This window comes from Canis aureus, chromosome 24, assembly GCF_053574225.1.
Source record: "Canis aureus isolate CA01 chromosome 24, VMU_Caureus_v.1.0, whole genome shotgun sequence".
Taxonomy (NCBI): Eukaryota; Metazoa; Chordata; class Mammalia; order Carnivora; family Canidae; genus Canis; species Canis aureus.
The window spans coordinates 13,350,082-13,365,522 of NC_135634.1; the positions used below are offsets into that span (position 1 = coordinate 13,350,082).

The 15,441-nt window shown below is 43.9% G+C and overlaps 1 protein-coding gene across 2 annotated transcripts in view; it reads left to right on the top strand.

Moving 5' to 3' along the window:
- Positions 1 to 8,304: 8,304 nt before the first annotated feature.
- The window catches only part of USP12 (ubiquitin specific peptidase 12), an 88,111-nt gene continuing 80,974 nt past the window's right edge, over positions 8,305 to 15,441 (top strand). Inside the window, exon 1 of one of the 2 annotated variants that reach the window (XM_077868299.1) lies at positions 8,305 to 8,474. In XM_077868299.1, the coding sequence (XP_077724425.1) occupies positions 8,427 to 8,474 (48 nt within the window). In that variant the 5' untranslated portion in view covers positions 8,305 to 8,426. Of the gene's footprint in view, positions 8,475 to 10,178; positions 10,236 to 15,441 lie in introns of those variants that run through there. The other variant, XM_077868300.1, reaches the window with a different exon arrangement.

Genomic DNA, 15,441 nt, shown 5'->3' on the forward strand with positions numbered 1-15,441 from the left:
TCCTGTCAAGCGTAGGTGTGTATCCGTTTGGGTTCACAGAGTAACAAGTCTTTACTCAGCACTTACTATTCTTTGGCAGGCCTTGGGGGAAGAGCTCTCCAAACAGATAGATGAGGTTCCAGTTCTAATGGAGCTCACTGAGAGGAGGGGATCCAGTGACAGCAGGGGGGTGACTGTGTGAGGGAGGGAGAGAGTTCCGGAGACGAGGAACACCCAGGGCGAACCCTTATAGGTGGCCTGGAGCTTGCTGGTGTTTGAGGAACAAAATGGAGGCACATGTGATACGAACACAGCGAATGAGGGAGAGGGGTATGAGATGAAACTGGAAGATAGAAAGGAGAAGAAGGAGGAAGAGGAGGAGGAAGAGGAGGAGGGGTGCATAACTGAAGTATCTGCTTCTTAAGTGCCAGGTGCTGTTTTAAGTACTATACAAGTATTAATTCTCAAAAGATGTCAGATGGGTATATTGTTATACCCATTTTACAGAGAAAGAGGTTTTTCTTTAACAATTAGTTACAAGATGAAATTATGTTACTCTTTGAGATTTTTCCAACTTTTCCTTTTGGATCAAATGACCTGACTCTCTAGGAGCATCTTTTTTTTTTTTTTGAGAACCTTGAGAAAGAAACAATCTTTCTCTTCTCTGAACCCTTGTAATACTGTAAATCACACAATTGGCACTTGTCACCTTTAAAGTTGTTTGTATACATGTCTTGTCTCTCAGTGAGGTAACAGACTCTTTGAAGGCAGGACTGTCATTCCCTGAGCTCTGCCACAAGCCTTCACAAATAGCAGGTATTCAAGGATAGGTACTGACATACAAAAGTGCAATTCAGATACACACTGTTGAATAATTGTGTGGCCAGGACAGACAGTGTTCATATCCGAGGTTGTCAGTGTGCTCTACACTTTATGGCTCTATTTCTCTCTGTTCTGCAATTTGCATAGAAGAAAGGGATGGGGCTCATGAGAGCATTTGGAAGCGTATCCTCTTCTCAAGGTAAGTTCAACAACTTTTGAGTTTTTCCAAACAGCTGAGATAATTGTGTCTTCCTTCTCAGCATCTGGGTATTCAGGCCCTGCTTAATGAAGAGCTAAATATACGAAGAAAATATTCTAGACCTCAAGGTTTTCTTCCCAGTTGTGAACCTGTAAGCTTGATGTCTCCTTGAAATTCTCTGCCATGTTTGGTTTCAACAAATTGCTGGACTGGGAATCCAAATTGATATTATGATGAATAGGAACAAAGAGTCTTTTAAGGTTCACTGATTCTACCTCTCAGTATTGATGGATTTGACGGTAGAGATCTCAGAGGCTACAACCTTTGCTGACATCTCTGTGGGTCCGATTGTCCCCCTTGGCATTCCTCACTCATCTTCACAGACTCCCTGCAACGCACCTCGTGCTGAAGCCTTAGACATGTGCTGCTCTCGCAGGGCCGGTGCATGAGACTCTCCCTCTGCCTGGAGGCCACTGCCCTCCCCTCTCTACCGCTATTCATCCTGTTCTTCTGGATTGCAATGCTGTCCTCAGCTTGTGCCCACTGTGAGCAGAGCTCTTCTCACCCCCTCTGGGAGCTGCCAGCACTTCTTCATTTACTCAGTGCTTTTCCAGAAATGCAGTCATCTGTCTACTCCAATGGCCTGGGTGCTTCCCAAGGGTGCAGAATTCTCTTATTCATCAGTAGGTGACCAATAGATATTTGTTTTAATGAACAAATGAACTCACATTTCAGATTTCAATGGAGTATCACAGGACTGTACCTTTTTAAAACCTAGATTTAAATGACAAAGTCTTAGATCTATTAGCTATATGCCATCCTGCCCAACAAATCAAAGTCGTGCATCCTTTGTGTAGATGACTCAGCTTTACTCATCAGCATTAGAAGTCAGCCTTGAAAAGTAAGTCACTGATTTGTTGATTCAAACCGACAGAGAACATTACTGTTTTCATTAACATCTACCTCTGAATAACAGGACAATGTTAATGCCACTAAGAAATTGAGTCATTTGACTGGCAACGGGCAGGGTAAAGAAGGGGAGAGATCATGGGGTTTGCAAGCCACAGTTGTGTGGGGTGGCTCCTGGCTCTGCACTGGCTGGGCAAGGCCATGGCCAGTGTGGTTAAATGAGCACAAAATGATTGAGCTCCAAGGGCACTGGGAGGGTTACATTAGAAAATGTATCTAAAGTGCTAATTGGGTACTTGGCACATAGCAGAGGCTCGCTAATTTGGAGAGAGTAAACTGGCAGGCTAGGCTGAGCGCTGTATGCGCCCACTCTGATTTTTAAAATACTGACTTCGAGTGGTCATTCAAAGCTCTCCAGTTTGCATCAGGTGCCAGGCACTGTTCTCAACATGTCTTCACGTTTTATCTTTGCTGCACCCCTCTGAGGTAGACATAACTATTACCTTTATTTTCCAGATGGAGAAACTGAGGAAAAGAAATCTCTATTTGAATATATTTCATAACTAAAGCCTACATGTGGGTCTCAAAGGAATCAGTGCCTCTCATCCTACCTTATTATACCAGAATCAAAATGAGGCACTTTTACCTGAGCTGGTATAGCAGAGTGGATGCAAATGTGGCCTTGGCAGCCAGGTTCAAATCCTGGTTCCGTTGCTTACTAGCTGCAAATTTCCGTGCAAATCTAGGAAAGCTAGCTCTGTGCCTCAGTTTCCCAACCTAGATAATGGAGATAATAATAGCACTTACCTCGCTGGATTGTTGTGAGGATTTGATAAGTTGTTTCGTGCATAAAAAAGTCCTCAGGAAACATTACCATCATGTTGTCTTACCCCCCATCTTACCTCCTTCTCCTTACTTCCTTCCCCACGCCACCACAGGCAAAATTTTGTTTATTTATGCTAGCTGGTACAAACCCAAATGCCTTCAGGGAGAAGAGAAATAACAAGCAGTACACAAGCATGCCTCATTCCATTGCTCTTCACCTTTGTTGTGGTTCACAGACATTGTGGGTTTTTATTTTGAAGGCTTGTGGCAATCGTGTGTCCAGCCATTCTTCCAACATCCTGTGCTTACTACATGTCTGTGTGTCACATTTTGCTAGTTCTTGCAATATCTCAGAGGTTTTCATTATTATATCTCTTACGGTGCTTTCTGATCTTATTTACTTATTATATTTTTATCCTCATTCTTTTTTTTTTTTTTTTTTTAAAGACTGTATTCATCTTGAGAACAGAAAAATAGCACAAGGGGGGCAGAGGGAGAGGGAGGAGCAGGTTCCCTGCTGAGCAGGGAGCCTGATGCAGGGCTCCATCCCAGGACCCTGGGATCATGACCTGAACCAAAGGCAGACGCTTAACCGACTGAGCCACCCAGGTACCCTGTGTGACCAGTGATTTTGCAATCACTTTGTAATTGTTTTGGGGTGCCAAAGACTGCACCCATAAATGTATGTGTTCCAGCTGCTTAGGTTGTTCTCCATTCTCTTTCCCTTTCCTCAGACCTCTCTGTTCCCTGAGAAACAATATTGAAATTAGGCCAATTGGTAACCCTACCGTGGCCTCTAAGTGCTCAAGTGAAAGAATAAGTCACATGTCTCTCACTTTAAATCAAAGCTAGAAATGATTAAGCTTAGTGAGGAAGAAGGCATGTTGAAAGCCGAGATAGGCCAAAAGCTAGGCCTCTTGCATCAAACGTTTAGCCAAGTTGGGAATGCAGAGGAAACAATCTTGAAGGAAATTAAAAGTGCTATGTTACGAATGATATGTAAGTGAAACAGTTTCACTGTTGATATGGAGAAAGTTTGAGGGGTCTGGGTAGAAGATCAAACCAGCCACAACCTTCCCTTAAGCCAAAACCTAATCCAGAGCAAGGCCCTAACTCTCTGTCATTCTATGAGGGCTGAGAGCAGTGAGGAAGCTGCAGAGGAAAAGTCTGAAGCTGGCTGAGGTTGCTTCATGGGGTTTAAGGAACGAAGCCAACTCCAGAATATAAAGTATGAGGTGAAGCGGCAAGGGCTGGTGTAGAAGCTGCAGCAAATCATCCATAATTATCTAACTAAGGTAGTAATGAAGGTGGCTACACTCAACAACAGGTTTTCAATATAGACAAAATAGCCTTCTATTGGAAGAAGATGCCATCGAGGATTTTCAGAGCTAGAGGAGAAGTCAGTGCTTGGCTTCAAAGCTTCTTGTCAGCAGCTAATGCAGCTGGTGACGTGAAGTCAGTGTTTGCTGACCATCCTGAAAATCCTAGGACCCTTCGAATGATGCTAAATGTACTCTCCCTGTGCTTTATTACATGACACAACAAAGTCTGAATGATAACACATGTGTTCATAACACAGTTTACTGAATATTTGAAGCCCACTGATGAGCTCCACTGCTGAGAAAAATGATTCTTTAAAAAATATTACTTCTCATTGACAATGCACCTGGTCACCCAGGAGCTCTAATGGAGATGTGCAATGAGATGAATGTGGTCTTCATGCCTGCTGACACAATATCCATTCTACAGCCCACAGATCAATGACTCATTTAGACCCTCAGGTCTTATTCTTTATTTTATTATTGTTATTATTTTTAGTATTTTTGTCTTGGGTTGAGGACTGACTTTTAATAGATTGCAGTGAGAGAGCTGCTCTGCTATGTATGAAACCCTGAAGGTCTTATATTTTAGTAAATACATGTGGTAAGGTTATAGGCACAGAGAGTGATCCCTGTGATAAATCTGGGTGAAGCAAATAAAACCTTTCTGGAAAGGATTTGCCATTCTACATGCTTTGAAAACATTCATGGTAGAGGGCAAACTATCCATATCCACAGGAGTTTGGAAGAAGTTGGTTCCCAACCTCACAGAGGACTTGGAGGGGAGGGGTTCAGGACGTCAGTGGAGGCAGTAACTACAGATGTGCTAGAAACAGCAAGAGAACTGGAATTAGAAGTGGGGTCTGAAGATGGGACCACATTGCTGCCATCTCATGATCAAACTTGAACGGATGAGGGGCTACTTTTCATGGATGAGCAAAGAAAATGTTTTCTTGAGATCAAGTCTATTCCTGGTGAAGATGCCGTAGAGATTGTTGGGTTGACCACAGAGGCTTTAGAATAATGCATCAATTTAGCCGATAAAGCAGCAGCAGAGTTTGAGAGGTCTGTTTTGAAAAAAAGTTCCACTGTGGGTAAAATGCTATCAAATAGCATCACGTGTTACCCAGAAATCATTCATGAAAGGAAGAGTGGGTCAATGTGGCAAACTTTATTATCTTCTTTTAAGAAATTGCTACAGCCACCAACCTGATGAGTCAGCAGATCAACACTGAGGCAAGACCCTCCACCAGCAAATGGATTATGACTCACTGAAGGTTTGGATGACAGTTCACATTTTGTAGTAATAAAGTATTTTTTAAGTTGAGGTAACACACATTGCTTTTAGACGTAATGCTATTGCACTTACAAGACTACATTATAGTGTAAACATAACTATTTTATGTACTGGGAAACCCCAACATTAATTTGACTTGCTTTATTGCAATATTTGCTTTATTATGATGGTCTGGAACTGAACCCACAATATCTCCATGGTTTGCCTGTATGAGGTGACATGTGGTCAACTGGAGACAAGATGGGAGTAGAAAAAATAAAGTGGCTTGCAAGGACATTACAGGATTGTGTAAAACTATTCAAATGAAAAAAATTTTAAAATACTGTGGGACCAACTAGGCTAAGCTTGGCCCTAGTTTGTTTACTTGCTTGGTCTTTGAAGTTATTTGGGTATATTTTATAGTTTACACACTCAGAAAGTCCCAAAAGAAGTCAGTTGTACACACCCATCTCTCTCGAGGTGCAGTGAAGGTCTCTGTAAAGCTGATATAGCTGCAGGTAAAAACTGGGTTCTAAGCCCAGATGACCACTCCTAAGCTCTGGGTACCAAAGGGCTGTGTTTCAGTCAAATCTTTTTTTTTTTTTAAGATATTTCCTTTTTTTTAAGATTTTATTTTTTATTTGAGAGAGAGTAAGTGAGCATGAGCAGGTGGAGTAGCAGGCAGAGGGAGAGAGAGAGGCAGAGTGAAAGAGAGAGAGAGAAACAGATTCCCTGCTGAGTAGGGAGCTGGATGCAGGACTTGATCCCAGGACTCTGGGGTCAGGACCTGAGCCAAAGGCAGATGCTCAACCACAGAGTCACCCAGGTGCCCCTTTAGTCAAATCCTAACTATATTACATATTGTTAAAAAGTACCCAATTACGGTACCTAGCATATAGAAGAATCTCTTTTTGTACTGTGCCTCCCCAGTAAACTTTAAGCTGGGGAGACAAGGCATTGTGAAATTCTGCAATTAGGATCTATGACATCCCTTATGGATTTTAAGGTTATGATATCACCTAGACACAACTCTTGGTAATTCTATAAGGAATCCATTTTAAAAAGGCCTGTTCTTATGTAAAGCTGGTGGCCTCTGTTCCTGTGACATTTTAGGATTCACGGACAAAGTGGCATGGGCAGTGTAGATGGAGGGCAGGGCTCAAATTCTTGTACATTAGACCTGTTTCCTGGAACAGAAGAGTAAATGGGGAGAGCAGGATTACAACAGGCATTTATCTAAATAGGCAAGACAGGGTCTGCCAGTGTGGTGACACTGGTAGGCCCTGGGGGTCTAAGCAGAATAGAACATAGAAAGAATTCAGGTGCATGATACTTCCAAGTGTAGGAAGGGAGACCGGGAGACAAGCACTCCGAGTACCTGAGTGTGTGGTGGTGAAAAGCCGGGTCCAAAGCACTGGCTTGGGTATCAGGGCAAATAGGGAGGGCCCCAGCTTACACGGTGGTAGGTGTTTGGAGAACCAAGCCAGCTACTATGGGACTTGGCTATATTCTATTTGCAATTTTTTTCCCCAAGCAAGCTTATAATGGAAATCACTATGGAAACGGCATTCATGTACCAGAAATTGTTTTGCACCTAAATTTTGTTTGCTTTGTGTTTTGAATGCTTTGAACCTATTAGGTAAGGCATATCTGATTTTGGAGCTTTATCTGAATTCAGGCCCTCAGCCACACTGAAACGGGGAACCTGAAAAAAAAAAAATACCCCATCGCTGCAGCTCGCATCACAATTGCGAAATATTACAAGCTTTCTAATATAATAAAGTTATTCTGCTAACTTGAACTACTTTCTCAAATAGGAAGAAATAAAGCTAAGCTTCCTGACATGAACAGGATGCAATGATGTATTTTATAAAAGTAGAAAAGAGGAACTGTACCCCTAGCTGACCCTGCTTAAGGGTTTCTCACAGGACATTTTTCTCACTCGGGAGACTTCTTGTCTATGGCAACATCATCATCACTGTTGGGTTGAGATCTTCTCTGTTTTGCAACTCAACTTTCAGAACAAATATATTTAGGTACTATATTTATAAACATATTCTAAATTTACGGCCAACAGGGAGGCGGGAAGGCAGCTTGGCCCCCGCTCCCCATCACTTATCTTTCTTCCTAATTGAGGGAGCTAAGTATATAGTTTCTTTTTTGTCTTTCGCTAAGTTATGGTGCTTTGACCCAGGTGATTCACCCACTACAGGTCAAAGACCCCACAGACCACCTGGTATTTTGTTAAGCGCTGGGGATGTCGGGTTACCCGGTTATTTTAACCGTAACAGAGGCAGGTTTCCTCCCACCCCACCCAGAATTATCCAGATCACCTCCGTTTCATGTTTGAGCAGTGGGGACCAGCTGTCCCCTCGCCCTTAGCAGAGGCTGGGGCTCAGTCCTTCTCCGGGCTCAGCCAGGTCGCCGCCGCCGCCCGCGCACCGACTGGACGACCCGCCCCCGCTGCCCTCGGGGGGCCCCAGCGCCGCTCGAGCAGCCTGGGCTCTGCCCGGGCCCGGGCTCTAGGACCGCGAGGGACGCGGGCGGGAGGCGGGGTCTGGCCGAGCGCGGGGTGGGGCCGCGCCGGAGTCCCCCAGCTCGCGCGCCCCGGGGTCGGAGTCGTGCGCGGCGGAGTGGGCGGGGCGCGCGGCGGGTGGGCGGGGCCGCGCGGGCGGTCGGCGGGGCGGGCGGGGCGCGCGGCGGGTGGGCGGGGCGCGCCGCTGGGCCGCGCAGCTGCCGGGCAGGCCGGGCTTTAGGGCCTCGGCGGAGCCCGCTCGCCGCGCGCAGGGCGGGGTGTCGTGGCGGGCGGCTTCGCGGGCAGGCGCGGGCCCCGAGGCAGCGGCTGCGCCCTGCGCCGGGGAGGAGCCGGGGGCGGGCGGGCGAGCGGGCGGCAGGCGGGGACTGGGGCCCGAGGCGGGGAGTGCCGGAGCGCCGGCGGCGACGAGGGCAGCGGCGGCAGAGCAGGCTCGGTGCGTGGGTCCGCGGCGGCTCGGGGTCCGCCCGCGGGCTGCGGTGCGAGCGGGCGGCCCGGCTCCTCTCCTCCCCCGCCCGCCGCCGCCGCCGCCGCCGTGATTGGGTGGAAGATGGCGTTGGGCGGATGGAAATCCTAATGACAGTCTCCAAATTCGCCTCCATCTGTACCATGGTAGGTGCGGCGGGAGGGCAGCGCGGGCGGCCGGGACGCGGCCCTCGTCCCCGCCCCTCGCCCCTCGCCCCTCGCCCCTCGCCCGGGCGGCCCGCGGGGCCTAGCGCGGGGCCGGCGGCTCGGGCCCGGGCGGGGGCGGTTGGACGGCGGCGGGCGCGGGGGCTCGGCTGTTCCCGGGGAGCGGGGAGGCGGCGGTCGGCGCCCCCGGCCTCCGCTGCCCGAGTCTCCCCCTCCCCCGCGCCGGGCCGGAGCCGCGAGGCGCACCCCGAGCTGTGGGCTGGCGGGCGGCGGGCGGCGGGCGGCGCGGGCCCGGGCTGGGCTCGGAGGGGGGGACGCCGAGCAGCGCCTCCCGGTGCGCGGAGCGGGGGGGCGGCGGGGCCGGGGCCGGGGCCGGGGGCGGCGGGGGTCCGGGCGGGAAGGCAGGGTCTCATTCCTGCCGGGAGAGGACGGAAGTCAAGTGCAGATTTCCTCCGCGCGCCTCTGCGAGGCCGAGGCTCCCGCCCGCTGCCTGGGGGAAGGGGGTGTGTGTGAAGGTGGAAACTTTAAATAAGTGCTGTTGAATTTTTTCCCCATTTCCTTACGCTCCCGGAGCGGCGAGCTCTCCGCTTTCCTCCCGCGTGTCCAGGTGGCGGTCTTGTCTTTGCAAATCCACGTTAATCTTGGAAACAGCTTAAGCTTCCCCGGTCGATTGTTTACTTTAATCCGCCAGGCGCATCTGCGTGTAGCTGGAAGGGCTCCTCTACGGGGACTGACTGCAAGCGTGGCTGTTTGGTTTCGTTGGGGCTTTTAAATACACTTTCGGGGAGAAGTGCTAATGCCTGTTGCAAAGTCCCGAATTAATTAAAGCCGAACGTGAGTGCGTTTAGTCTTGGTGTTTTCGTGATTGGGGGTGGGGTGGCGTGGGGTGGCGTGGGGTGGGCGCCCAGGAGGGCCACAGTTTCTCCGCACGATGGGGCACATTCGTTTCATTAGCTCCTTAGGTGCTTACGTCTAGGGATCCTAATTCTGAGCCCTCACAGAGAAAAGTTATTCTTTGCAGTATGGGCCTACAGATTGTTATTAGAATGTCTGAAACCTTTCCTTCTGCTCTTCTGCCCCTTTTTGTGCGCTCCGTTGCCTAAGGAGATTCCCCAAGCCCTATTCGATTTGAGGGTAGGGTGGTACGTTTTATGTGCCTTTCTTTAAGGAGTGGTGAATCAGAGTGGAAGGAAGGATGCTTTAGAAGCAGATTCTATACTGCACTCTGAGGAACAGTACAAAAAAATGGCTGAAGTCAGGTGGGATTAAAATCTACAGTCTTAAAGAAAATCACGTTCAGGAGTGAGTCACTGAAGAATCCATTTCCCCAAAAGGATGTTTGTTCTTTCTTGCAATGTACGTTTTAGGAAAGCATTGATATTAAAGGACTATATTAATAAACGATTCCCTGGGATCATTTGGATGAATTATTTTTAGATATGCCAATTACTATCTTAGTCTGTTTCAGAAGGAATGTGATAATTAATTCTTTGAAAGTGATAATGTTTCCAGATTGCTGAGCTATACAGATTGTCTGGTCATAGTTCATTGTCAAAGTCTATTGCTTCAGGAGTGATGTGTTTTACACTTTACTGACCGTTCATTCATTCAAGTATATAAGGTGCATACTTAGCCCTTGCTAAGGGCAAGAGACTGGCTGATGCTGGGGAAATAATAGTGATCAAGGCGGTCCCTGCTTTCATGGTGTTGATGATCTCGTTGAGGGACACAAACAGTATTCAGGTAAACATATTAATAAATATAAATGCTCTAATTAGATTAGGAGAACGAGGAAGAGATTTGCCAAGTCAAACGCTGAGTAAGGGATTCTAACCTGAAGAATGTCAGACTTCAAAGCTCTTTCTAGGGCTTCCACTGAAGTGCATTAATTGCATGTGGTGTGTGTATATTGTTGGTGAGTAAGGAAACATCAGTGCCTGGTCCAATAAGATTGTTCCAAAACCAGTGTTAGAATCGGATGTATCTATATTCGTATTTGAATAAATTCTGATGCGCTCCCAAAATAATGCTGTGTATTTCAAAGTAATCTGTAATCTTATTCTTTAAAGAAGACTGCAGGGACCTGGGTGGCGCAGCGGTTTAGCGCCTGCCTTTGGCCCAGGGCGCGATCCTGGAGACCCGGGATCGAATCCCACGTTGGGCTCCCGGTGCATGGAGCCTGCTTCTCCCTCTGCCTGTGTCTCTGCCTCTCTCTTTCTCTCTCTGTGTGACTATCATAAAAAAAAAAAAAAAAAAATTTAAAAAAATTAAAAAAAAAAGACTGCATCCCATCCTAAGAGTTACAAAATTGACAGTCAAGAAAAGTAAAGGTATTTACCTTTATGCCTTTGTAGATGCTATTTTGGTAGGCTTGAACACTCCTCCTTCGCTTCTTGTCTGGTGAGTGCCTACCTGTCTCTTAAGCTGGTAGCCTTACCTGAATAATCCTACCCCTGTCCATCTCTACCCTCCATCCCCCGCATATGATTTCACACAGTTTTTGTAATCTCAGTAGCATTTATCATACTTGCTGTGTTGTAAATTTTTCTCTTATTAGACTGTGAAGGCCTTAAAGGGAAGGACTAGTGCTTATTTCTGCAGTTTGGTGGATCACTAACTTCTGCAAATGCTAGAACAATTTCCCAGAGCCCTTTATTTCGCCTACCCGTGTCTGCGGAAGCCTGTTCAGCATGGATGAGGCTGGGAGTGGCAGGGAGGAGGGGCTGGTCCTAAAGAGAATGATTCTGCTTCTCAGAGAATCAGCATCTGTGAAAATATTTAATGATGAATTGGAGTTTTATTCTAGGAAATAGTGAAGTTTACTTAACTTTTTCATTTGTCAACATAAGGTATCTGGGCAAATTGGCAATACCTTCATTGGATTAAGTAACTGTTAAAAACAAATCTTTTCAGGAACATCTTATTCTAGGTCACTATTGTTCTGCTAACATGTGAAAATCTGTTTTTCTTAAGTTAGTGTTATAGCCTGACCTGAATGATTCTGTTTAGATTTATAGGGATTAAGTTTGCAAAGAAACCTCTAGAAATGTCTCCTTATTTGTCCATGAAATAATATATTTTCAGTATCACACGGTATCTGTTTTGCCTTTGAGGTAGCTTCAGATATCACATAGTAGTTACCTAATATTAAATAGTGTACTTAATAATTGTGAAATGATGGGAAAAGTGGCTGGATACATACAGAGGGGCCTAGGTTTGGAAATTGCCGTGGGAATTGGAGAGCAGTTTGGGTGGCCTAACTAGAAAGTTATAATGTGGGTCATGGCTGTTACTTGGAAGCAGGTGCTCTTAGCACAGTGGTAGGGGCTGCCTAATGATTGTTAATGCCAACTGGCACCATTACATCCCTTCCTGTTTGGGTTGTAGAAGTCATGGCTGGGAAGAGATTGTTGAGAAAGGGGATTGGATAAAGGAGAAATTGTTCTACTAGGAGTGGTAGATCCTGGGGTGGCCCTGGTCTGGCTGCTTGCCTACTCCCAGTCACAGCAGGGGAAGTAGAGCCATTAGAACATGGAGAGGTCAAGGCCACAAGTCAGCTCTCCGTGGGTCTGGCAGATTTACTTCTTAAAAGCCTATATCTAACACACAGCACCCTATACATAGTAGCTCTTAAACTACTTACTGGAGGAAAGTCACAGGTGAAGCTGGCTGTTTATCTTTAGTTTTGAGTCTCATTGGGGTCACTCAGTGAGAGTTAACATGTGTGTAATGTCAGTGTAATTTATCATCACTCCAGAAAAAAAGGAAAGAGAGGAAGAACCCTCAAAGCCTGTGCCCTGTTGATTGCTCCCAGGGGTGGGTGGTGGGTGTGGATATGGGTGTGTGTGCACTCTGGTCTCCTTTCATGCAGCCTGAATATTGTATTTAATAATAAAATGCTTTGTTCCTTCTCAGGAAATAGGATGGATGTAATTCTTTTATTAGTAAAATAGTTAAGTTTTTATTACTATTTTATTAATAAAATTGTGCTGCTTTGATAGGAACATTCAAAGTGAGTTGTTACTGTTCTACTAATTTTTGCTGTTTTTACCATAAATGTTAATTTTAGGCAGGAAAAGTTCAAAAAGGAGTATTTTTTTTAATGTAAATGGTTAAATACTGATAAGGAATGTTTGAGCATGTGTTTGAGGAGGCTTAGTGGAGAGAACATTTAAAGTAAGTGTTATAAAAGTTTTATTTAAGCCTGCTAATCTGATTTTGGCTGAAATACATTTTGGTTATTAAAAATGATACATTTTCATAGGCAATTTGGAAAATATTCTGTAAAAAGCATTTGAAAACTCTTAAGCAAAAAAGAAAATACCTCCTGGAGCACATTTTGTCTTTTTAAAAAAACTTAATTGAGCTTATACCCTAGATAAAATTTTATGTTTCAGTTTTCCCTATGAATGATTATCTTGCTAGTTTTTAAATTTGTACAATTGTAGGATAAGCATGGGTAGTTAAATGATTAAAATGATAATAAGGCAAGATTGTTAACTCAGAGAGAGGTATAGTGATAGGCTACTAGGTTGTTGACAGGTTATTTTATTGATCATTAGACGATAAAGTCATATAGTTAGTAGAAATGGAATTTTGTAAAAGATAATGGGTTTATTCTAATCTTAGGCACTTATTAGTTTTCACAAAGGTAAGACCATTGGGATTTGAAACTTTTAATATGCTTGAAAAGTATAGTTTTAAGTATCATATGCAAATGTGTGGAATGTCTATAAAGACTGGTTTTATTTTGTATCATGTGGTTTTGCTTACCTTCTATTTCTGACTAATCTTTTTATAATAGATCTCAGAGCAGGTTAATTATTTACCCTACCATGATCCATGTGGCTAGTTCAGTCAGACTTATTCATAACATGTCTTGTTGTCTTATTTGATTCCAGGCTTTTGACTAGGCCCCCAAAGATGGAAAACCTCCATTTTGTTACTTGCAAGTTTCTTTCTTCCTGCCTTTGAAATCATTTTTATTCTAGTTCTGAAACTTTTACTGTCTCAGAAAAGCTGATTTAAGCACTTGTTTACTTAGTAGCATTAATTTTTTTCCAGAAACCTTCATTTTTCCAGATTTAGTCTAACCAAAAATCTAATTTAGATTTTGTTAGTAACTTAATTCCAGAAACTTAATTTTTAATTTTTTTTTTTTAAGATTTTATTTTTATGTATTCATGAGAGACAGAGAGAGAGAGAGAGTGCGCCAGGGACACAAGCAGAGGGAGAAGCAGGCTCCATGCAGGGAGCCCGATATGGGACTCAATCCCGGGACTCCAGGCTTATGCCCTGGGCAAGCGAAGGCAAGCGCTAAACCACTGAGCCACCCAGGCATCCCAATATTGAATATTTTACTATGTATCTTACAGCATGATACATTAAAAAGAACAGTTGGACCAGAAGATAAATTCGCATTTTGACATTTAGCTCTGTATATATATGGGAAAATGTCTTAAAATTTTCTTAGTTGATTTTTCTCATCTGTGAAATAAAGGGATTAGATTAGACAGTTTAATAAATATTTCTTGTGTGTTTGTTTCCTTCAAGATCTAAAACTGAATACTTTGATTCCTAAGAGTGTATCAGTTATTATTGATGTCATCATTATTTTGGAAGCTCTAATCATGTTTTATCTATTAATTTTTTTCTTCTTCCTTTTTGACCACCCCTCCGCCCCCACCTGTAGCCCTACAGCTGCCAATCTGTTCTCTGTATCTATGAGTTTGATGTTTTTTGTTTTTGTTTTTTTAAGAGTCCATGTATGAGAGATCATACAGTATTTGTCTTTCTCTGTCTGATTTACTTCACATAACATAATACCCTCTAGGTCCATCCATGGTGTTGTGTATGGCAAGATTGCATTCTTTTTTCTGGCTGAGTAATATTCTGTTTTATGTACGTACCATAATTTTTTTTATTATCCATTCATCCATTGGTTGATACTTAGGTCGCTTCTGTGTCTTGGCTATTGTAAACACTGCTGCAGTGAACACAGAGGTGCGTATATCTTTTTGAGTTAGTGTTTTCATTGTCTTCAGGTAAACACCCAGAAGTGGAATTGTAGGATCATATAGTAGTTCTAGGTTTAATTTTTTTGATAAAACTTCATACTGTTTACCATAGTGGTACCAATTTACATTTCCACCAATATTGCACAAAGGTTCCCTTTCCATATCCTCACCAATACTTATTTCTTATATTTTTGCTAATACATTCTAACAGGTATGAGGTTGTACCTTATTGTGGTTTTGATTTGCATTTCTTTGAAGATTAATGATGAGCATCTTTTCATATATCTATTGGCTGTGTGTCTTTGGAAAAATGCTTGTTCAGATCTTTCGCCCATTTACAAAATCAGATTTTTTTTTTTTTTTGGTAGTGAGCTGTATGAATGAGTTCTTTGTATCTTGGATATTAGTCCTTTACCAGATAATGATTTGCAGATATTTTCCCCATTTAGTAGGTTGCATCCATTCATGTTTTAGGTAATATAAAGAGTGTGGAATTATATATAAATATGAGTTATGCCTATTTCACAGTTTTGTTCATGGACAATTACAGTCAGAAGTAAAAATATATTTCTTCCTGTAAAAGCATTTAGTGGAGGTTAGTGATACTGCCATTTTATTTATTAATAGGCTAATCTATGTAACTACTTATATTTGAAAATTTTTTCTTTTCTAATACCATCTAAAATAATTTTGAATTGGTGCCCTTTTTTGAGATTCTGTATTTGTTTCCTTAGGTGTGAGTGTGACCTTGGACAATTTAATTTCTGTGCCATGGTTTCCTCATCTGTAAAATGGGTGTAAAATGATACCTGGTTCATAGTAATCACTCTATAACCGTGGTGGTGGTTCTTTATTACTCCTCTACACTGATTTGCTCCCCTCAGTGTGGAAAGAACTCTTTGGCACTACTAATTAATGTTAGCTCAACAAAT